This window comes from Ochotona curzoniae, unplaced genomic scaffold, assembly GCF_017591425.1.
Source record: "Ochotona curzoniae isolate NIBS_2020 unplaced genomic scaffold, NIBS_Ocur_1.0 scaffold_3890, whole genome shotgun sequence".
In the NCBI taxonomy this organism is placed as follows: domain Eukaryota; kingdom Metazoa; phylum Chordata; class Mammalia; order Lagomorpha; family Ochotonidae; genus Ochotona; species Ochotona curzoniae.
In genome coordinates this window covers 29,024,601-29,048,946 of record NW_024467115.1, presented here as the reverse complement: position 1 = coordinate 29,048,946, position 24,346 = coordinate 29,024,601, and the positions used below count along the sequence as shown (strand labels likewise).

At 46.2% G+C, this 24,346-nt stretch overlaps 1 protein-coding gene across 1 annotated transcript in view; it reads right to left on the bottom strand.

The window, feature by feature from the left end:
• Window positions 1-24,346, bottom strand: part of LOC121146277 — a 78,605-nt gene that overhangs the window by 23,530 nt on the left and 30,729 nt on the right. Inside the window, exons 6-9 of the mRNA XM_040965668.1 lie at window positions 20,954-21,148; window positions 18,778-19,038; window positions 18,284-18,559; window positions 17,594-17,692 (exon numbers count right to left, since the gene is read on the bottom strand). Of these exons, the coding sequence (XP_040821602.1) occupies window positions 17,594-17,692; window positions 18,284-18,559; window positions 18,778-19,038; window positions 20,954-21,148 (831 nt within the window). The remainder of the gene's footprint in view (window positions 1-17,593; window positions 17,693-18,283; window positions 18,560-18,777; window positions 19,039-20,953; window positions 21,149-24,346) is intronic.

Here is a 24,346-nt window from a genome sequence, read left to right as displayed (position 1 = left end):
ATTTTAATCAATGCTTATGTTAAGACACTAGAAAAGTATCAAGTTAATCAGTTAACCTTACAGTTGAAAGAACTAGAAAAACAACAACAAAGCAATCCCAAGATTCGTAGGGGGGAAAAAACAGGAAATAATCAAAATAAGGGAGGAAATAAACCAAATAGAGACCAAAAGAACTATACATATGATCGATGAATCAAAGAGCTGGTTCTTTGAGAAAATCAACAAAATAGACTCCCCACTAGCCCAGCTAATCCAAAAATGGAGGGAGAAAATATGCATCAATGGCATCAGAGATGAGAATGGAAATATAACAACAGCTATCTCAGACACTCAGAGAATATTTAGGAACTATTACAAGCAACTACATGTGAACAAATCAGAAGACCTAGGAGAGATGGATAGATTTTTGGACACATACAATCCACCAAAATTGAATCAAGAAGCAATTAGCAATCTAAATAGACCTATAACATGCACTGAGATTGAATCAGTAATTAAAACCCTTCCAACCAAGAAAAGTCCTGGACCAGATGGCTTCACTGCTGAATTCTACCAATCGTTTCAAGAGGAACATGCCCCAATTCTACACAAGCTTTTCCAAACAATAGAAAGAGAGGCAATTCCTCCAAACTCTTTTTATGAAGCTTATATCACCTTAATACCAAAGCCAGATAGAGAAACAACAGAAAAAGAGAACTACAGACCGATATGTTTGATGACCAAAGACACAAAGATCCTTAACAAAATACTAGCTAACAGAATGCAACAACACATCGGGAAGATCATTCACCCAGACCAGGTGGGATTCATCCCAGGAATGCAGGAATGGATCAACATTCGCAAATCAATTAATGTGATATATCACATTATTAAAAGAAAAAATAAAAACCGTATGATCATCTCAATAGATGCAGAGAAAGCATTTGATAAAATCCAACACGGCTTCATGTTGAAAACCCTAAGCAAGATAGGTATAGAAGGAACATTCTACAATACAATCAAAACAATATATGAAAAACCCAATGTCAACATCATTCTAAATGGAGAAAGATTGGAAGCCTTCCCACTAATGTCTGGAACTAGACAGGGATGTCCACTCTCACCACTACTCTTCCATATAGTATTGGAAGTCCTTGCCAGAGCTATTAGGCAAAAACAAAGAATTAAGGGAATCCAAATTTGAAATAAGGAACTGGAATTATCTCTATTTGCAGATTACATGATTCTCCTATGATTCTCTACATAGGAGAATCATGTAGTCTGTCAAGAGACTATTGGAACTCATAAGAGACTTTGGCAGAGTAGCAGGATACAAAATTAAGACAAATTGATGGCACTGGCATACACAAACAATTCCATGGCTGAGAATGAAATTGTATCTTTATACATTGTGTATCTAAAAACACCAACTCTTGATTGTTTTGTATCAGTCCCTAAAATTATGCAGAATACAAAATGTAGAGGTACAAACCACAGTTGAAATCACCACATTTTTGAACTGCTGATAGTTTTTTTAAATAAATTCTAGTACTTATTAAATTATAACTCTTATAATCAAAAAGAAAAATGCAGACCAAGAAATTGCCAACTACAAAGACTAGCCAACAAAGCTTATGGGAATGAAAGCCATGAGGTGTGTTACAAAGATTATGAAACATAGTGATTAGCTTTATTTCTTTACATTTCCATTTTTCAGTAACTTTACTATAAAATGGTTCTTATGTATCTATTTTAAAATCCCAGACTCATATCTACTCTCATATTTAGTTTCCTGCTCATCATATCAAACATCTCATAGTGCCAGATTTTAGTAGTACTTTTATACCAATCCATGCAGGAAAGTGAGACAGATGGATCAGATGACGACCATTTAATGCACAGTTAATACACACACTGGCCAAAAAACTGCCTCCTCCAGTTTCCTCATATGGCTCCATAGCACCTCACATCTTTCTGTTTCACCTGGCAGAGCCCCCTTAAACATTTGTGACAAGGCAGGCCTACTGACTGGAACTACCTCAGCTTCTGTCAGCCTGTGACTGTCTTGATTTCTCACTGACTTTGGAAGCCACGCTTTTCTGGATGTGAAATTTGTTCTCTTTGCCAACATCAGTCCACTCACTCTGGCCCATGCAGTTTCTCAAGAGCGATCTGCAGCTGACTCACTGATGAGCCTTTGTATGTGACAACGCACTTCTCACTTGAGACTGGGAAGTTTTTATTTTTGTTTGTAGATTGGATATGGGGTGTGGTGATCTTGCTTGCATATGAGCACCAGTATGAGTCCCAGGTACCTTGTTTCCCACCTGTCAACTTGCTAATGCGCCTGGGAAAGCCATGGACAAGGACATCCAGGAGTCTTGGATACAGCCCTAGGCTCCTGGCTTTGAGCTGGTCAAGCCTTGGCTGTTGTTGGCATTTGGGGTGGGAGCCAGTGGATGAAACAATTCTTTCTCTCTCTGTCTCTCATGATCTCTCTGTCACTCTGCTTTCAAATAAATCAAGATTTTAAATAAAAATTTTTAATTTCAAATACAAAACTAAAAATAGCTGTCTTGATGTAGGTGGTTGGTTTTGAGTATTCTATATTTTTAAATATCTTGCTGCCTTTTCCAAAAGAAGAGAGAGAGAAACTGAAGCGGGAATTAGGAAGAATACATGGGTCTCTGATGGCCTTGCAAGTAGTGTCAGCTGGAGGGGAGGGGCTGCCCGGGGGAGGAGCAGTGCAGCAGCATCTGCCCACATTTCAACCAGACCTGCAGAGTCAGAAGACGTGGTGGCAAACAGATCCCCTAGATTGGAGGACAGACTTGTCAGTGCCCACCCTCCTCCCACAAAACAGGCACGAGCTGCTGCAGTGTACCAGCCATGCCCTGGACCACGGAGGAATGCCATCAAACATGCAGGGGTGGTGTTCACACAGGCTCAGTGTAACCTGTGCTTCTCCACTGGCTTAATTCTGCTCCCCAGGCCAGGATCTACAGGCAGCCTATGCAGCTGGTTTCCCACCAGACAGCCTACAGCACACGGGACACTCAGTCACAGCAATTCTCCAGCCCAGAGTGTCCACAGCCAGCAGGGGGACAAACCGGATTTCTTTGTCACACACTTCTCTCATTGTCTGTAGCACAGTGCTCACAACGCACTAACACACACCTCCAGCAGTGGGATCAGAAACCCTATCAGATGCATACTGCTCAGAGCCTGGACTGTGATTCATTTGAGTCAGAAAATTTGACCTGAAAATAGTGAGAATTCTTCTTATCTTGGCTACTGCTGCCATATTCCCTTTTGTAAGGTTTGCTCTGTCCTCACATATGAAAAAACAAAGTAGAATCAGTATAAATTAACTCAGGTAATTTATGCTTGCTTTCATGGTTTTTACACATGTATGGATACATTTATTTACAACTATGATTATAGGGATTGACGTTGTGGTACAGGAAGTTAAACTGCTACTTGTGACAATGGCATCCTATGCGGACTGCTGGCTTGAGTCCCAGGTACTCAGCTTCTGACCTGGCTCCCTACAAATACACTTAGGACAGTATTGGAAGACACCTCAGTGCTTGGACCCTGCCACCTGTGTGGGAGCTGCAGCTGGACTTCCAGGCTCCTGGCTTCAGCCTGGCCCAGACCAGGTTGTTAGGGCTGTTCAGGGTGTGAAACACCAGATGGACGCTTCCTCTCTCTTTCGTCTCTCTGTGTTGCTCTTTCTTTCTTTTTTTTTTTTTTTTTTTTTAATCTTAGTTTATTAGGGTACAAAGGGTCACGGGCTACAGGGTGAAAGTGGGTAATATCATTGTTTCCACACTAATATAATCATTTTGCCCTGTATCTGGGGTTATGGGGGGTAAACAAAGGAAAAGCCCCACCCTACTTCCACCCATCCCGATCCCCAGCATTGAGGCGAGCGCTCCAAGGGTGCTGCTCAACAGTTTTGATAGATCTATGAGCTCTGGATTGCTTGCCAATCTCACGGTTCCCAACCGCAATGAAACCTGTTCAGAGTCATTAATGACAGTCTTTGATGGTTGGGGTTCCACGTCAGCAGTTCAGTTGGAGAAATATCCAAAGAACTTCATCTGAGTTGATCCCAGATCTGATTCTTGAATGAGTTTGCCTAGTACAGACTACAAAACTGTCGTCACTCCAATCAGCTTATGATATGCTGGTCGTTGCGATTGCTGGGTCCATTCGGCTTCCAGCCCCGTCTTCCTTGTAACCAATGGTTGTTGTATAGTTCCAGCTCGTTTCTACCCACTTCTACTCGGTTTTCATTGCATGACAGTTGGAGCGCAGCCTAGTTGGGGCGACTCCCCAAAAACCCCTACAGTTCTGCCCACTACCTGGTTCCCATGCTTGCCAGTATGCACCGCAGGCTTGTCCAGTCTGTCCCACATCCCATTTTAGCTCTCGCCACACTAGTCAATGGTCATTGAAAGGGCCTGGTATCAACCCAACCAACCATTATCCCGCCCATACACCCTCTGGTGATATTTCATTCAAACCCAGCCTTGGGCTCGCTTCCCTACCTCCACACAGCTCACACATAGTTCAGTAGGCTGAAGACCTAGCCAGTCCGTCACACCTCTCTCCCCCCCCCGTCCCTCCAGAGGCACCAATTGGTGTTGAGAATCTGGGCCTGGCTTGGTGCGTCCAGCCCTAGTCCACACTTGTGCCAAGTGAGATTACAATGTATCCTGATTCAGAATTGCTGCCTCCGTTCCACCCTTGCGCTCATTGGTGGAAACTCAACCCAGCTAAGGGTGTCCCATTATTTTCCCAACCGGCCTCTTCCCTGCATAATAGCGTGTAGGCCGGTGGTTATGCTGCTTCCGCTTGGCAGAGCCCCTCACCTTGTCCTGGCCCTGGATGTCTGTGGCTGAGTGCCTCTGGCTCACGCATTCATGTATGTGCAAGTATAAACCCCCTTTACTGCATGAGCTGTACTGCTCGAACCTGATTTTCCTTGGTTCGTGTGAGTTAAGGTGTTTCAACCCCTGCCCATTCTTTCTGGCCCCTCCCGTGGCAGCCCGGCCCACCCCACATCCTGTTTAAAGATCACATTTGGGTGCGCTGCCGTTGACTACCCTGACTGTAGGTGATTCCTTTACCCATAGTGTTAGCAGGTGGCATGGTCCCAACCTAGCTTAGACCCTTGCAACCCCAGCTTGCGAGCTAACCCGGGGGACTTGTATTCCAAAGAGTTGGGCCACCCAACCCCAGAGTCTACCCCCAGGCCTAGTTCTCTTCGGGCGTGCTGGTTACTGTCCTGAGCCTGGGCCAAATGTGAACCACGTTGTCCACAACATCCAACACTCATCAGGCATTGGTAACACATCACTGCCAAAGAGCCCCCATGATCCATTTGCTTCGGTGTGGGTAGTGTGTGGCGATCAGTGAATGTTCTATACAATATCCCTTCTCTGTATTCAGAATTGAGCTGTTGCATCTGCTGACTGATTTTATCCTTCCTGGATACATGCCCTAAAACCATAGATCATGTCCCACTCGCCTGCTTAAATCTGTCATGACCTGTCCACTGAGAATGCCCAAAATCTCTACGTCACCTACACTCAAACTAGTCATAGTCAAGAGTTACCACAGGCTAGCAACTACATATCTTGAAAACCCCAGAGTTCGCCCTTCCGGTGGCTCAGCAGGCAAAGCCTGGCATCCACTTGTGCACTGGCTGCCTGGGGGAGGCAAGGCCTCATTCACTGCCGTGGCGGCAGTGTCTTGTGGCGTTGAGTCGCCCCGCATTGGGTCCGACCTGCAAGTGGCACCCCCCACAGTCCCACAACTGCAGGGAGCGTCAGTTGCCCCCTACCCAAGGACTGACTCCTCCCAAACTCCCCCACCGCATGGTCTTACGGCAGGGCGGAGCTAGGAATTTCCACCCAGTTTCCCAAGTACCACATCATGGCGGACTTATCCCTGAGGAAGAGCACCTACGTCCTTGGGTCCTGGGGTATGGCCGAGACTCGTTTACTGCCTTGGTATTGCGCAGTGTCTTTGCGTGAGTCCCCTACCGCTTTTGGGTCCAACCTGGCAGGGGCACCCCCCACAGTCGCCACACTGCAGGGAGCGTCAGTTGCCCCCTAGCCCAAGGACCAAACTCTGTGTTGCTCTTTCAAAGAAATAAATTCATTAAACATAATAAAAATTAGCATGGTATGTGTACTTCTTAGTGGCATAACATTTCCACTAAACAGAATACGTTTGTTTTAAAGATTTATTTTTTGTTTCAAAAACAGATTTGCCTAGAGATAGAGAGGTAGAAGTCCTCCATCTTCTGGCCCACTGCCCACATGTCCACGAGGGCATGACCAGGGCTGGGTTAAGCGGAAGCCAGGAGCATGGGCTCCCATCCAGGTCTCCCCCCAGGGTGGCAGGGCCTCAAAGACTCGGACTGTCTCCCATTGATTTCCCAAGCACACTGTCAAGGAGCTGCATTGGAAACTGAGCAGCTGGGGCTCGCACTGAGGCCCACGGCACATGCCAGTGTTGCAGGCAGCAGCTTAACATTCAAAGCCACAACTTGATAAACACAATGTAAACCACTCTGACCATTGTAGTTTTTTATGCCTATGTACATTTTGGATAGATTGTTTTTAATAATATTGTATTTGGTCATGATATAGATGCAGGGTACTTTGATGACTATGATAAACACTATGTAATTGAATATCATTGCAGTGATCACACCTTAACAATGAACTCACAGAAGGGAAAGACTGGATCATGCAACTGGGACAGTTTACACTCTTCATCTTAAGAATTGCACATTTTATAATCAAAACATTGGGCATGGCAGGCTCTGAGGACCTTGTCAGCACAGCCACAGGCCACTGGCCTCTACTCTCTTTGGCCTTAAACTTAGCACTGACACTGTTGTAGGGTTTTGACCCCGAATACAGCAGCAACCTCAATTCTTGTCTCGCAGGAAAGAAGAATTTGCGTGCGGACACAGTTTCGTTTTAAAGCAAGATTTATTAGAAAAGCTATAAAAGGAGGCTCCGGTCTTAGTGATGGGAGGGGGCTTTGAGACAGAAAGAATCGGTACCTCCTGCCATAGTGGCAGGGGGAAAAGTGGATAAAAAAACCCGTATTAATGGTGAGGAAAGCATCTTTCAAAGGTTTATTTCAAAGATGATTTTCCATAAACAAGTAGAATTCCTGGCTTCCATGGCGCCTGGCCTTGGGACAAAAGGCCCAGAAAGGTGTCACCAGCCAACTTCCTTGGTCCCTTTCTAATGATAAAGAGACCAGTCTGAGGCCCTCCGCCTGAGCAATGGCCAGAGACAGAATGGGGCTGGCACTTCAGGTGGGGAGCTGGTATGTTAATGTCACCCTTGTCTCTTGGGGAAACATGTTCCTGGTATGTTAAAATATGCACTTGTCGGGCCCGGAGCGGTGGCGCAAGTGCTTAAATGTCCTCGCCTAGCATGCCCGGGATCCCATATGGGCGCTGGTTCTAATCCCGGCAGCCCCGCTTCCCTTCCAGCTCCCTGCCTGTGGCCTGGGAAAGCAGTCCAGGATGGCACAAAGCTTTGGGAACCTGCACCCGCGTGGGAGACCCGGAAGAGGCTCCTGGCTTTGGATGGGCATAGTATCGGCCCGTTGCGCTCACTTGGGGAGTGAATCATCGGGCGGAAGATCTTCCTCTCTGTCTCTCCTCTCTGTATATCTACTTTCCAATAAAAAAATAATAAAAATAAATCTTTTTTTATTATTATTATTTTTATTATTATTATTATTATTTTATTACATTGCATCATGAGACACAGTTTTACAGGCACTGGGATTCCCCCTCCCCTCCCCAAAACCCGCTCCCCCCCCCCCATGGTGGATTCTTCCATCTTGTTTAGAGCCTTACAATTTTACAATTCTTTGATGTAGATCAGAAGCAGTCTACTCATATTGATTATTGATTCCTTGATTACTTCACAATATCTTATTGCATGAGATACAGGTTGTTTGGGGTTGAAATAATATTACTGTTTCAGATTGACATCAATTCATAACAACCACATCAACAACAACACCAACAACATCGACAACAAAGTATATCACCCTGAAAAAAAGTAACACCACTGAATAGCCAACACATGCATGACAAAAAGGAAACACAGAAGTCTCTCGGGAAAAATGGTGCCATCATATACTTCATAAGCACATGATGAATTCTACTAGAGAATAGAGATTATTTGGAAGCAACCAAACTGAAGTAAAAACATCAAAAAACCAGCATAGATTGGACTGTTGGAGTTACCCTTTCCATGTTGGCTTCCTTATATGAGAGAGAATATATGGTATTTGTTCTTTTGTGATTGACTCATTTCACTCAGCATAATGGTTTCTAGTTGGGACCACCTGGTTGTAAATAGAATAATTTTGTTTTTCTTAATAGCTGCATAATATTCCATGGAGTAGATATACCACAGTTTCTTTAACCACTCTTCCTTGGACGCACATCTGGTTTGCTTCCACGTCTTTGCAATTGTAGATTGTGCTGCTATAAATATAGAATTACAGATCCCCTTCTCACAGGCAGATTTCACTCCTTTTGGGAATATTCCTAGGAGCGGGATAGCTGGGTCATATGGCAGGTTTATTTGCAATTTTCCCAGCACTCTCCATACTAATTTCCATAGTGGTTGTACTAGCCTACACTCCCACCAGCAGTGAAGGAGGGTACCTTTCTCCCCACATCCACGCCAGCAGGTGTTGTTATTCGAGTTCTGGGTGTAGGCCAGCCTCACTGGAGTTAGGTGGTACCTCAACGTGGTTTTCATTTGTATCTCTCTGATGGCTAGGGAGCCTGAGCATCTTTTCATATGCCTGTTAGCCATTTGAACCTGTTCTTCTGAGAAATGTCTGTTCATTTCTTTTGCCCATTTTGTTACAGGGTTGTTGTTTTTGCTGTCCCTGGGTTTCTGAAGCTCTTTGTAGATCTTGGATATTAGTCCCCTATCACTTGTGTAGTATGCAAAAATTTTCTCCCATTCTGTTGGTTGCTTCTTCACTTTATTAATTGTTTCCTTTGCTGTACAGAAGCTTTTTAGTTTGATGTAGTCCCATTTGTTCATTTTGGATTTAATTGCCTTTGCTTTGGGTGTCTTTTCTAAGAAGTCTTTCCCTGTTCCAATATCTTGGAGTGTGTTTCCTATATTTTCCTTTAATAGTTTGATGGTTTCTGCGTGTAAATTTAGGTCCTTGAGCCAGTTAGAGCTGATTTTTGTATAATGCGACAGGTGTGGGTCTTGCTTCTTTATTCTGCAAGCTGCTATCCAGTTGTCCCAACAGCATTTGTTGAATAAACCAGGTATTTTACCTGGATTGTTTTCCGTTTTCTTGTCAAAGATTAGGTGAGTATACATGTGTGGATTTCCTTCTGGTGTTTCTATTCTGTTCCACTGATCTTCTTCTCTGTTTCTGTACCAGTACCAGACTGTTTTGATAACCACTGCTCTGTAGTATGTCTTGAGGTCTGGAATTGTGAGTCCTCCAGTTTGATTTCTATTTTTCAGGATAGCTTTAGCTATTCGTGGTCTTTTGTGATTCCAAATGAACTTTTGTATCATCTTTTCTATTTCCGAGAAGAATGTTGTTGGGATTTTGATTGGGATTGCATTGAATCTGTATATTGCTTTTGGTAATATGGTCATTTTGATAATGTTGATCCTGCCAATCCAAGAACATGGTAATGTTCTCCATTTTTCAAGGTCTGCTTCTATTTCCTTCCTAAATGATTTATAGTTTTCATCATAGAGGTCTTTCACATCTTTAGTTAGCTTAATTCCTAGGTATTTAAGATTCCTCTCCTCTATTTTAAAGGGGACAGTACTTACAATTTCCTGCTCAGCCGTGGAATTATTTGCGTACACTAGCGCCATCGATTTGTGTTCATTAATTTTGTATCCTGCCACTCTGCCAAAGTCTCTTATGAGTTCCAATAGTCTCTTGACTGAGTCTTTTGGCTCCCCTATGTAGAGAATCATGTCATCTGCGAATAGTGATAATTTCAATTCTTCATTTCCAATTTCTATACCTTTAATTGCTTTGTCTTGCCTAATAGCTCTGGCTAGGACTTCCAAAACTATATTGAAGAGTAGCGGTGACAGTGGACATCCCTGTCTAGTTCCAGAATTTAGCGGAAAAGCTTCCAATCTTTCCCCATTTAGTATGATGCTGGCATTGGGTTTCTCGTAAATTGCTTCGATTATGTTGTAGAATGTTCCTTCTATGCCTATCTTGCTTAGGGTTTTTAACATGAAGTGGTGTTGGATTTTATCAAATGCCTTCTCTGCATCTATAGAGAGGATCATATGGTTTTTATTTTTCAATTTGTTGATGTGGTGTATCACATTTATTGTTTTGCGAATGTTGAACCATCCCTGCATGCCTGGGATGAATCCCACCTGGTCCGGGTGAATGATCTGCCTGATGTGTTGTTGGATCCTATTGGCTAGTATTTTATTAAGGATCTTTGCATCTATGTTCATCAAGGATATTGGTCTGTAGTTCTCTTTTTCTGTTGTTTCTCTCTCTGGCTTTGGTATTAAGGTGATATTAGCTTCATAGAAAGAGCTTGGGAGGATTGCCTCTTTTTCTATTGCTTGAAAAAGCTTGTGTAAGATTGGGGTAAGTTCCTCTTGAAATGTTTGGTAGAATTCAGCTGTGAAGCCATCTGGTCCAGGACTTTTCTTGGTTGGGAGGGCTTTAATTACTGATTCAATCTCAGTGCATGTTATTGGGCTGTTTAGATTGTTAATTGCTTCTTGATTCAATTTTGCTGGATTGTATGTGTTCAAGAATCTATCCATCTCCTCTAGGTTTTCTGATTTGTTTGCATATAGTTGCTTGTAATAGGTCCTGATGATTCTTTGTATTTCTGAGGTATCTGTTGTTATATCTCCTTTCTCATCTCTGATACTATTGATGCATATTTTCTCCCTCCTTTTTTTGATTAGTTGAGCTAGTGGAGAGTCTATTTTGTTGATTTTCTCAAAGAACCAGCTTTTTGATTGATTGATCTTATGTATAGTTCTCTTGGTCTCTATTTGGTTTATTTCCTCCCGTATTTTGACAATTTCGTTTTTCCTACTAATCTTGGGACTCCTTTGTTGTTGAGTTTCTAGTTCTTTCAGTTGTAAGGTTAGCTGATTTACTTGGTGCTTTTCTAGTTTCTTGACATAAGCACTGATTGAAATGAAATTTTCCCCTCAGCACTGCCTTGATTGTGTCCCATAAGTTTTGATAAGTTGTGTCGATGCCTTCATTTGTTTCAAGCAATTTTTTAATTTCTCCTCTGATTTCCTCTCTAACCCATTGCTCATTTAGTAACATATTATTCAGTCTCCACATGTTTGTAATTCTTCCTTGGTGTTTCGACTGCTTGGTCTCAAGCTTCACTCCTTGGTGGTCTGAGAAGATGCATGGTATGATTTCAACTTTTTTAAATTTGCTGAGGCTTGTTTTATGGCCTATAACATGATCAATTCTGGAGAAAGTTCCATGCACTGATGAAAAAAATGTGTATTCTCTGTCTGTAGGATGAAAGGTTCGATAGATGTCAACTAAATCCATTTGCTCTAGAGTTTGGGTGAGTTCTATTGTTTCTTTGCTGAGTTTCTGGCTTTTTGATCTGTCCATTTGTGTTAATGGGGTATTCAGGTCTCCCACTATGATCGTATTGGAGTTTATTTCTCCCTTTAAGTCCGTTAATATTTGTTTCATGTAGCTAGATGCTTTGGCATTTGGAGCGTAAACATTTAGTATGCTGATCTCTTCTTGCTGCATGCATCCTTTGATCATTATGTGGTATCCTTCTTCATCTCTTTTGACGCTCTTTACGTCAAAGTCCATGTCATCTGATATAAGAATGGCTACACCTGCTCGTCTTTCCTTACCATTTGCTTGGAATATCTTTTTCCATCCTTTCACTTTCAATTTTTTCTGATCTTTGTTGGTGAGATGTGTCTCCTGTAAGCAGCAGATAGTAGGGTTTTGTTTTTTGATCCAGTCCTCCAATCTATGGCGTTTGACTGATGAGTTTAAGCCGTTTACATTCAGAGTTATTATGGATAAGGGGCAGTTTGGTCCTGTCATTATGGCGACGTGTTGTTCTATAATTGAGTCGTTTGTTAGCCTTTTAGTGGGATGTTCTCCACATTTGCCTCTGTTTCTGGTGGTTGTTATTTCTTTTTTCTTTCATGGGAACATCCTTGAATATCATTTGTAAGGCAGGTTTAGATGAGGCAAAATCTTGAAATTTTTCTTTACTGTGGAAGAATTTTATTTCATTTTCAAAGACAAAGGAGAGCTTTGCAGGGTAAGTTATTCTGGGCTGAAGATTTTTCTCTTTTAGGATCTGGAATACGTCACTCCATTCTCTTCTGGCCTGTAGTGTTTCCTCTGAAAGGTCAGCTGTGAGTTTGATTGGAGCTCCCCTATAGGACACTTGATTTTTTTCCCGTGCCCATTTAAGGATTTTTTCTTTTTGTTCAACTGAAGAGAACTTGATTATCATGTGTCGCGGTGAAGTTCGGTTTTGGTCAACTCTGTTTGGAGTTCTGTATCCCTCCTGTATATAATTTTCCAATTCTTTGCTCAGATTAGGGAAGTTTTCCTTTATTATTTCACTGAATACTCCTCTAATGCCAACTTCTCTTTCTGCACCCTCTGGAACTCCCATAACTCTTATGTTGGACCTTTTAATCATATCTTTTAATTCTTGGATACTTTTTTTAGCTTGACCTAGCTCTGCTTCCAGCTTTTTGCTTGTTGCTTCATGGTGACAGGAAATATCTTCTAATTCTGATATTCTTTCTTCTGCTTCATTCATTCTGTTGTTGAGACTCTCCACTGTATTTTTAATTTGCTCTACTGTGTTCTTAATTGCTGATATATCAGCCTTAATTTGATGTATTACTGCTATTTCTTCTTTGAACTCTTGTTTGTACTTCTCATTGTAGACCATCAGCTTTGCAACGAGTTTTCTGAGTTCTTTGTCTCCCATTTTCTCAATGTCTTCCTCAGTTAACTCTGAGAGTGGGCGGAGCTTTTGCTCTTTTGTTGGAGAGTCTTCAGTAACATTCACAGTACTTTTGTCTTGTCTTTTACCTTTTGTAGTTGCCGCTCTGTTTGACGAAATCATCTCTATGGTATATTACCTACAGGTCTATAAGTTGATTTTTATGTTCAATCAGTGCCCCGGATTTGGGAAACACAGCTGTCCTGACAATTGCTTTGTCTGTGGTACTGATTTTGTAGGCAGCACTGAGCTTGTCGCCCGCTGCTGGCCGATAAGTCAGAGTACCTCCTGGGGGTATTTTGGGTGGAGTTGGCGGCGTGCCTTGTATGGGCTGTTTTCTCTGCGGCTGTGCAGTGCTCTAAGATGGTGGTATTTTTGTCCCCAGGTCAGTACTTGGGTGACTCAGCTGTTCTCCCTTCAGTGTAACACTGTCTGGTCCCGTGACACTGTTATCTGAGAGCTGCTGAATTAGCACATGCGCAGATTGCCACTCCTCCTCTTGCAGCTTATCAGTGTTTGGAGCACTTGCCACAGTGTCCAAGATGGCGCCCGTAGGGGCACCAGCAAAGGTCGGGAGGTGGGGGGGCTGTCCGCCGTCAGCTCCAGGGACCACACCAACCCTGCAGGGAGCGAAGCTGGCGTTTCCCTCCCCACGTAGATCAGTCCCGGGTAAACAGCCAGAAAGGAGCCGCTGTGCGGCTCTGTCAACTCCCCGTTCCGTCTCTCCGCACAAGATGGCGCCCTGAGTCCCCTGCTCCCTCCGCCTATTGCTGGTTCCAGTCACTCAGCTTGATTGTCAGCGCCCAGACTATATTAACTTTCCTATTCCCCACGCGGACCCAGGCTCTCACCTGGCAGTCACAAGAGTTGTGTGGAGGCCGCTGCTGGATGTTTGGCTGGCGCTGGAAACGGATCGCTAGAGCCTGGATCACTGGGATCTGAGTTGCTACTCGCCAACTGCTGGTGGGTTCTTCGGTCCACTACAACACTGCTGTCTCGTTTCCGCAGCTTCCCTGTGTCCAGGGGAGTTCCAGGTGCCCCCTGCTTACTGCCTGAGCCCTATTTTTTCCCTGAAATCTACTTATTGTACCTCTCCTTGCCTAAAGACTCTCCATTCCACCAAACACGTCTGCACTCTACGCCGCCATCTTAGAAAGTCTAAAAATAAATCTTTAAAAAAAAAATATGCACTTGTCTCGGGAGAGCCGTGCTCTGGTGAATCCAAGACATAATGGGGAAAATACCCTTTTATATTTGAGAAAAAAATGATGACTTCGGGACCCAGAATACTCTAAATGACTACTCCCCAGTCTAACTCCTCTCTCAAAACTGTTGGCAGAATCTCATCCTTCCAGGGACTGTTGGCACAACAACAGAAACAGGGGAATATTTTATATTGACATTCTTACTTTTAGATGTAGAAGTGATTGATCAATAAGTTTGCTCTGATGCCACTCCTACCACATATACATATCTCACCCGCATCTTGCTTAAATATTTATGCATCTGTCCCAAACAAGTAGGAGAGGGAGATCTAGGTTCTGGAATCTTTCATCTGCCTAGCTCACTCCCTACAGGAGTGGTAATGGCGAGGGCTGGGGCAGCTGTTAGTCCTGTCAGGGTCTCCCATGTGGGTGGCAAGGCTCAATGGATTTGAACTTTCACAAGGGGTCAGGGACAGGACAGAGCAGCACAGGAGGCTCCCTGGCAACAGGTCAGGAGCCAGGCTGCTTGCCCTGGCCACACCCAGGTCCTGTGGCTGTGTGAAGGAGTCACATCTCTGCTGCAGACTCCAAAGCCTCGTCTTTGGTGTGAGGAGTCAGATGGGAGAGTAGGGAGTTAGGGTCTCTGATGAAGTTACATTTAAGTACAAAATTGTGCTTCTCCCTGGTAAATTGTCCTTTAAACTGTAAAAATGTAAAAAGGGGGGTTTTCCCCTGCTTCCATACCCTTCTTGGAGCACAGTTCTCCCTCTGGGGAGGGAACAAAGAGACAGAATCAAGATATTGATCTCCATCTCTTAGAGCAAGGAGACTGGGCTCATACCAATCTCATCTCGGGGTCACTCTCAAAGGAATGGTGCCTTGGTTTTCTGCTTCTACTCAGGACTAGAGAAGGAAACCACAGGGTCACCCTTTACTTTCTGGCCCAGGTGGCAGAGCTCACAGCCTGTTGTGAATAAGTTTTTTCTTTCTGCCCTTGGAGTGATTCATGTGAAGCCCCTCCCTTTCCACCATTACTTCAGTCTTTCTTCTCTTGGAGTCCCCTCCTGCTGTTGGAACAGGAGCCTCTTCCCTTTGCTTAAATAAATCTTGCTTTGCAGACTAGAGTGATCCAGAGATGAAACTTTTTTCCGAGAGACAAGAAATGAGATTGTGTTGTGCCGGCTACCGGCTTCAAGGCAGCTGGATGGATGCACAGTCCCCCAGACAGTGATAATCCCAAGCTGGGAAGCAGGTGAGCTGCGAGTGGCGGGGCTTCCAGACTGCAGCACAGCCAGGCACCACAGGTGGGGGGCAAGCCTGCGAAGGTGGGGTCGGGGTCTCAGCTCTTCAAGTCCAAGTGGTCGCGACCCTGGAACAGTGAACAGCTCAGCGGGCACTAGCCAGCAGCAGACCGATGCGCGTGCAGTGCTGCAGGCGTCTCCTCCTCTCTGGGTAGGCCTTGCAGCTCTACAGCCAGGGACCATCTGTGGCTGTCACTGCTTGGAGCATTGGCAAGCCTTCACTGCTGTGGTCATGGTCACTGCGGCTGCCTCTGCCTTCACTTCTGCTGCTATCACCTGCTCCACAGCCACCCCCTTTCTAGGTGACGCTGCGGTCATGGTCACACCCTCGGTGCAGTGGCTGCTGGTGCCACTGCAACTGACCCGGTGTCAAGAGGTCAACAGCAACTTTTATTCGAGCAGGCCCAGGACTCCAAAGAAAAGGAAGATCCCGAACCTCCAAACATTAGGGCTTTTATACAAAAATCAGCCAATCACAAGGTTAGTTTTCAATATTTGTAAGGGACCTTAACACTATTGGTTAGTTCAAAAGGTAGGTGGGGGCTTTCTATTGGGGTGCTGGGACAAGTGTCCTGTAGGCAGGATAGTCCCCTCAGGGTACCTGGGCAAACTGCCCCTATGTTGCCGGATCTGGGGTCTCACATTCTGAGCAGAACAAGAAAAGCAGAAGTTAGAGAAGCAGGAATATAGCAATTAGCACCGAGCAGGGTGTTTGAACTGTATGTTCTTCAATTGCTGCCTGTCTCACACCAAATTCCCTGCAACTTTTGTCTCTGGCTTTAGCACCAAAAGTGGGAGCTGCAATGGGTGTGGGCCAGTCAGGCAAGGCTGCTGTGCAGTTTCTTGAGAGCTTTCCCTTGCAAACACTCTCCTCCTCACATTTACTGTCTTTTTGAACTTGTACAATAATTTGGTCTTCCAGGCTAGAGAAAGAGAGAGAGAGAGAGAGGAAAATGCATGCTTAGATCAAACCTTACAGCATTTCTCTCTTTCTCCCAAATCCAGTCCTTCTACAGCAAGGTCTCCTTGTGAGTTACCAAGGAAACTGACTCCTTTGGTAGGTTTGGTGCACATCCCTACTCAGCCTGATGAGGTTGCAGAAGACAGACGCTCCCCATGTTTCCCATGATAGGACATAAGAGTTCAGGTTCCCTAACGAGGGGGTTGGAGATGGTTGTTTAGGCAGACAGCTTACTATGAGCACAGCCTGGAGCTTCCCAGAGGTTCCCACATCTTAACAAGTGCTGAATATCCCACAAGAGGAAGCTTTGTGTCACATGTAACTTTATAACTGCAACCCACCTGTGAATTGCCAGCCAGGATGGGAAGGACCTTTTTGTAAAAAAGCTAGACAACAGCCCAAGATTACCAGGGCAGAAGTTCTTCCCCAAGCCTGTCCACTTTCCTACTCCAGGGAGTGGACTTTAGCTGACAACAAGCCTTGTTTGTTCATTTTAGCCTTGATGACTCTTGTAGCTTTTGCTGCCAGGGTATCGAGAACCTGGCCACATCCTGCTACAACAGGAATCTAGCATGACTTGAAGCCGTAGGAGCTGGGTTGGCAAAGGCCTACTCTCCTGCTCACCCTGCCATGCACTGGTGATGACATCGCAGTGACACTGACTCATCATGTGGAGCTGCTATGGATGCTGGCTGCCCCACCTGCCCCATGGGACACACATCCCACGCCCCACTCAGCCTTTATTAAACGGGACTCCTGGCTAACACAGGACTGAACGGGTGAAGCCTTCTTCACACTAATATGCTAGGAGCTAGTTGCTGAAACCAAGCTTGGGAAAGGGTCTCTCTGCCTTTGCCTACACCAGCCTTGCCTGTGACAGCGAGAACTTCTCAGAACTCAGAGGCTGAGCTTGCATATGAATGAATGCTGTTGAGTGACATGTGGTCTGATTTTCCTTGTCTCATTTCTAGACTGAACAGGTGTAGTCCAGGAAACAGGGGTACACTCAGTGATGCCTCTTCTATCACCTCACTTCAGCCATCTGTCCCGGCTTCCCTCTCATTCAAGAGAGCCCCTTACATACCAATTATAATGCAGCAGATAATGAAAATGACAGCCAAGGTGCTGCTGCTGATGATCACGGCCTTGGACTGGACTGCTTTTGGAGTCATGGTTGATGGTGCTGAAATGGAAGCAGAAAACTGGAGACCCCTGTCCAGACCCCAAGCCCCAGGAGTTGCCTCCCCTGCACACAGCTGGCACTCTCTTATGTGCTGGGCCTAGAGTGGGAGGGAGGCAGATGGGTCCTGTCCTCAGGGAAACATATGCCAGAAAGCGAAGCTGGGCTGACCAGGCTGACTGTCCTTCCTGCTGTGGCCAAGAGGAGCAGAGCCTGGGAATGGAGGTGGCGAGGGGCCACAGGAGCTGATGTTGTGGGAATCTGAAGGATCCCAGAGAAACAGCAGCTGAGATGGGGGAAAGGGAAGAGTGTTGGAGAATGTCGGGAAACAAAGTGCAGCCACAGTATGGGGCGGGCAGGAAAGGCAGCGGGAGGGACTGACATGCACATGAACACAGGCCTACACCCTCATGTACACACACACGCATGCACATGCCACATTCACACACACAAAAACACTCACAGTATCTACACTTTTATGCACACACACAAGCAGAGCACACTCATACAGCAAACACCACAACCACACTCACAGCACGCACACCGTCAGATTCATACCCACACACATCTCATCCCAGCCCTCGCCCTAGTTACCTGTGGTCCCCAGCATCTCCATCATGGATGACAAGAAGCCCAAAAGCCACTTCTGACAGTCTCCTGCTGAGACTTTCTGCAACAACGTGGTCATGTGCTCATCATTCTCCAAGGCTGTCTTCAGCACTGTGGCTCCAGGATGAAGCTCTGTCCATGTACTGTTGTCTGAGCTGAAGAGCAGGTTTATCTGTCCATTGAAGCTAACATTCCAGGACCCGTGTGTTTTCCCACTGCCTTCCTTTTCACAGCGCATCATGCTCTGCAGGGTGGGGACATCTGTCCCCACTGGGAAGAGATGGGCCAACATCAGTCTTGACAAATACTTCGTCCCACCTGCTATCCACTGCTTCTGTCCCTCTGGTATTTCCTGGCATTCTCTGTGTTTGGTACCCTGCCCTTATCCCTGGCTAGCAAAAATGTTGCTTTGATCTATACACAATAAAATACCCATGTCTATAGGCTCTGCTGTCCTCAGGGTGCCTTTTCACACTTACCGCTGGTTGTGAAGATCTCTGACTTAAGGTCCAGCAGCTTGTTCCGGAGCTCCTCAGTCACATAATTCAGCGTTTCAATCTGATCCTCCCAGGTCTTTGTGCTGTTGAGCTTCCTTCCTAGGAGGCCCAAGGGGTTCACCTTACCACCACAGCGAAAGGAGAGAAACACCATCTGATCCATTTGCCCTTGAATTTCACACCATGGCTGTTGAGGCTTGGGCTGAGCAGTGATGCTGAAGTTGTAGCTCAGACTGTGAGTGTCTGTGAAAGAATAACACAGGTGAGTGTCACCCAGGCACAGGCTCTGTGCCAGCAGAAACATCCTTCTCAAGGGCAGGGGAACTTGAGAGCACTTTCCTGGGCTCACCTCTGCATCTCCTTCTGCCTCTGAAGGATCTTTCTTCCCCATACTTGCCTCACCTCCACTCTGCCCACCAACCCGTGCATGAGCCTACTATGGCAGTGCCAGGCCTGGATGGCAGAAAATCTGCTCACATGGATTGCAGGGTGATGGGACAGTGCATGGGGGCTTCCTTGAGGGTGCTGATCACCATGGGACAGGGTTGGGACAGGACAACAGGCAACAGGGCTGATGAGCCTGCACAACATGCACTACAAAACTCACAACTTCCATGGATATTGCATAGGGCGGGAACACAAAACATCCCAGGGTGAGATAAAATGACAATTCAGGAAAAGGTCCAGTGCTCTCTGTGCCTCTGGAAGGTGTGGAAGAAGCCTGTTCACCAGCAAACAGAAAGGAGCACCTGCATCATCAGAGGCACAGTCACAGCTCCTGCTCAAGCCTGGGGTTGGCCACTGTAGAAGGTGACCCCAAAGTGATAATGGAGTGAAAAATCTCAATACAAGGGATGCTAAGTACAGGTGCAGAACTGGGAAGACATCATGATTGCATTGCTGGGAAAGGCACCATGTCTGCCAGGCCCTGTACACAAAGATCTGAGCCTGTGAAATTCAGAGCACGGGGATCCTATAGGCCAGCCAGATGTGCAGACAACCTGGATAGTGCCTGATCTGAATAATGACAAGGTCCACAAAGAGGAAGCACAGGCGGTCAGGAGGCTGATGCAAGCACTCAAACAAGAATGTTGGAATCTCTGTTCCGTTACCAGATTTTGGCCAACCCTCTGAGCCAGGCATCACTAATCACAAAAGCTGGGCTGTTTTCTAAACGACCCACAGCTCACAGCAAGTGCATTGCTTCCGGTGGCCTTTCCCAGAGAACATAAGTCCATCTGCTGGGGGAGCTACATGGCAAAAAGAAAAGTCCGCAGAAAAGTGGGTGTCTGAGGCAGTGCTCAAGCCTTGGCCTGGGCTGCCCGTATCGCACATCAGAGTGCCTGGGTTGAGACCAGGCTCTGCTACTCATTCTAGCTTGCTGGGAGGCAGCAGGTGGCCAACCATGTGGAAGACCCTACAATACTCCAGGCTCTTGGCTTTCCTGGTCCTACCCTGGCCACTGTTGGCCTCTCTCTCTCCCTCTTCTTCCCTCACTGCCCCTGCTTTCCCTCTCCCCTGCCTTTCTCCCTTTCCCTGCCCTCCCTGGGCTTCTCTCATCTTGTTCTTGCTCTGTCTGTCTCCTTGCCCTTGTCTCCATCTCCTTATAACTCTCCCTCCTCTCAGTCTCCCTCTCACTCCTCTCTCCCTCCCTCCTCTTCCCTCACTCTCCTGCTTTCCCTCTCCCCTGCCTTTCTCCCTCTACCTGCCCTCCCCCTTCCTCCCCTCCTCATCCCTTCCCTATTACCAGCTCAGGGCCCTTCTTCCCAACTTTCCCTCCTCTTCCCCTTCCTCTCCTTCTCCCACCTTCTCACTCTCCCCCGTCTGACTCCTTTCCTTTCACCTCCCCCCTTCACCTCTCCTCTCCCTCTAATCTCTCTCCTCTCCCACTCCCTGCTAAGCATCTCTCACCCACCTGCTCTGACCACTGCTCCAGCTGCATGCTCTGCCCCAGGACCTAGGCTGCTCAGGCGCCACCCTGACCTTGGAACAAGACCTGTGGTCTTGCTGCTTTCACTCCCAGACACTCTGAAGAGAGCTCCCTTCTTCTCCTTTCTGGCTCACCTGGCTTGCAAAGCTACTGAGCTGGACCCAGAGGGGGCTGAAGACAGGGTTGCACACACAACAAGGTGAAAATTCCCTTGGGTCATATACTTACCTGCAGGTGCCGCAAGGGGAAGAGAGAGCAGAACCCAAAGAACGAGCTTGAGGACTTCCCGAAGCACCATGACTGAGCAGTGCAAGAAGCCGTCCCCTCTTCGCAGCACAAGGAGGAAGAGTGGATGATCAGCTGCACACCCAAGACTTCGGCAGCTCCTAGGACGGCCCAAGGAAATGCTGCTCTGGAAGGAATCTGCTGTCACAGGAATATTGCATGGAGTTGCAGGTTCATTCTGTTGACTAATATGAGTCTGCTTCCCTTTCCCTGCCCTCCATGGGCCTCTCTCAGAGGCTTCCTGTCCCCTTCCCAAAAGTGCACAAGCTAGTGCAGGTCAGGCTCTCTCTGGCCCCCGCAGGTGGTTACAAGCAACAGGACCTTCCTGCACCCCAACACCCTGGACTCAACTCTGCAGAGGACAGGCTCCCATCTACTTTGCAGTCATCCTGTAGGACAGGAGCAGGGCTCAGTTCACATTCCCTAGTCCAGGAGCAGGGCTGTTGGGGTCAGAAGCCACAGCACCCCTTGGACTCTCCTCGCAGGACCCGAGGAAGGGACCATCCACATCACACAGGCCCATAAGCCCAGGGAGTCGGCCAGGCTTCTCAGCAGGACAAGGGGACAGCCAGCCTTGTCCCTCTCAACACCATGAGCAAGGACCCAGCTGCCACAATCACCAGGGAGACAGACAATGAGCTCTCTGTGGACCAAATATATACACCTGGGAACCCCACCATCCTCTGGAATATAGCCTGACCTGAGGGAATCTATGAGCTGGCAGATGTAGAATCCAAAATCATGTTTCTAAGGAAAACCCAGTGAGATATAAGAGAATACAGATCAAACAAGGAAACTGAGCGCCTGACCCAGTTGCCTAACAGCTAAAGTCTTCACCTTGAACCGAGATTCCATATAGGAGCTGGTTCCAATTCCGGCAGACCTGCTTCCCATCCAGCTCCCTGCTTATGGTCCGGGAAAGCAGTCAAGGACGGCCCAAAGCCTTGGGATCCTGTGGCCCTATGGGAGACCTGGAGGAAGCTCCTGGCTCCTGGCTTTTGATCAGCACAGCACTGGCCTTGGCAGCCACTTGGGGAGTGAATCATCAGATAGAAAGAAGATCTTCCTCTCTGTCTCTCTTTCTCCTGTATATTTGACTTCGCTATAGAAATAAATAAATTGTTTTAAAAATACAGGGAAAATGAGTTATAAGAATAGCAGAGGCTTCATCCCCAACAGACCAAATGTATAAGACATTCTGAAGTAAATACTAAAACACAGGATACCATTAAACTCAATAAAAAACAAGTACAATCATCATTCAATCAACCTAATGATTACCCTGAGTTCTTATCTAGAGATATTACCACTGAATATAAACGGATCCAATTTACCAACCAAGAGACGTAGATTAGCCCAGGGTTAAGCCTAAGATCCCTTTATGTGTTGGCCACAAGAAACTCACTTCACAGAGATACAGACTGAAAGTGATGGGTTGGAGAAAGATACATCAGACAGGGCCCAGTGTGATAGCTTAACCCTTAAGATCATCCCTTTGAACACACCAGGATCACATTTTAGCACCAGTTCTAATCCTGGAAGCTCCACTTCCCATCCAGCTCCCTGCTTGTGGCCTGGGAAAGCAGTGGAGGACGGCCCAAATCCTTGGGACCCTGCACCCGCGTGGGAGATCCAGAAAGAAGTTCCTGGCTCCTGGCTTCGGATCAGTGCAGCACAGGCCGTTGTGGTCACTTGGACAGTGAATAAGCAGACGCAAGATCTTCCTCTCTGTCTCTCCTCCTCTCTCTACATCTGCCTTTCCAATAAAATAAATAAATCTTACCACAAACATTTTTAAACAAAGATACATCAGGCAGAAGAGAACCAAACGTGAGCAGAAGTAGCTGCCTGATACAGACAACACACACTTCAAACAAAAAATGTAAAAGAGGTAAAGGGCATTACATATTTTTGATATATATTCAATTCAACAAGAAGACATTACAGTCATAAATACGTTAACCAAAACAAGACCACCCAAGGATATATAACAATTGTTATTAGATCTGAGGAGAGATGGACTCCAACGCAATCACAGTGGATGACCTCAACACCTCTCACCAAGGACAGATCCTCCAGAAAATCAGTAATGACCCACTGCAGTGCACACACTATGGAGCCAATGGGCCCCACAGGCACTGATGGCAGATTCTTCTACTTGCTCTTCTCACCAGCACATGGAACATTTTCGAGGACAGACTACAAGTATCTCAGCAAGTTTAGCAAGATTGGAAGCACACTGCGTCTTCTCAGACCATCCTCTGCTGCTTTCTGGGGCCACAGCAGGGGGCTGGATCACAAGCAGAGCAGCCCAGGACACACACTGGTGCCCACACAGGAGAGGCTGAGGATGAGTACACTACACCACTGTGCTGGCCCCTCCTCAATGCTTTCTTCCTGCAACTTCTCAGTCTCAGATTTTATTTATTTTTTTTAAAGATTTATTTTTATTATTTTTTCATTGGAAAGGTGGATATACAGAGAGGAGAGACAGAGAGGAAGATCTTCCGTCCGATGATTCACTCCCCAAGTGAGCGCAACGGGCCGATACTATGCCGATCCGAAGCCAGGACCCTCTTCCGGTTCTCCCACGCGGGTGCAGGTTCCCAAAGCTTTGGGCCGTCCTCGACTGCTTTCCCAGGCCACAGGCAGGGAGTTGGAAGGGAAGCGGGGCTGCTGGGATTAGAACCGGCGCCCATATGGGATCCCGAGCGTGCAAGGGGAGGACCTTTAACCACTTGCGCCACCGCGCCGGGCCCTCAGTCTCAGATTTTAAATTGACATTTTTGATCCAACCTGAGTTGATGCTTGTGTATGGTGAAAAATAGGGATCTAATTCCATGCACTCATATGTATAGACACACATATGTATAAATATGAATCTGTTAAGAACTAAGTAAAGGTTAAAATGATAATAATAAAAGTGGAAAGGGTTTACCAGTTGTTTTTAAAAGATTTATTTATTTTTATTGGGAAGTCAGACAGAGAAGAGAGACAGAAAGGAACATTTTCCTTTCTTTAATTCACTCCACAAGTAGCTGCAATGGCTGGAGCTGCATGGATCCAAAGCCAGGAGCCAGGAGTCTCTCCCAGGTTTCCCATGCCTGTGCAGGGTCCCAAGGCTTTGGGCCATTCTCCACTGCTTTCCCAGGCCACAACCAGGGAGCTGCATGGGAAACGGATCTGCCAGGATTAGAACCAGCATCCATATGGGATCAGGGCATGTGCTAGGTGAGGACTTCTGCCGCCAGGCTAGCATGCCAGGCCCAATTTCAGTTTTTGATATTTTGTCATATTTGTGTTGCTCTGTCAGTGCAGAGTAGGATAGAACTAATC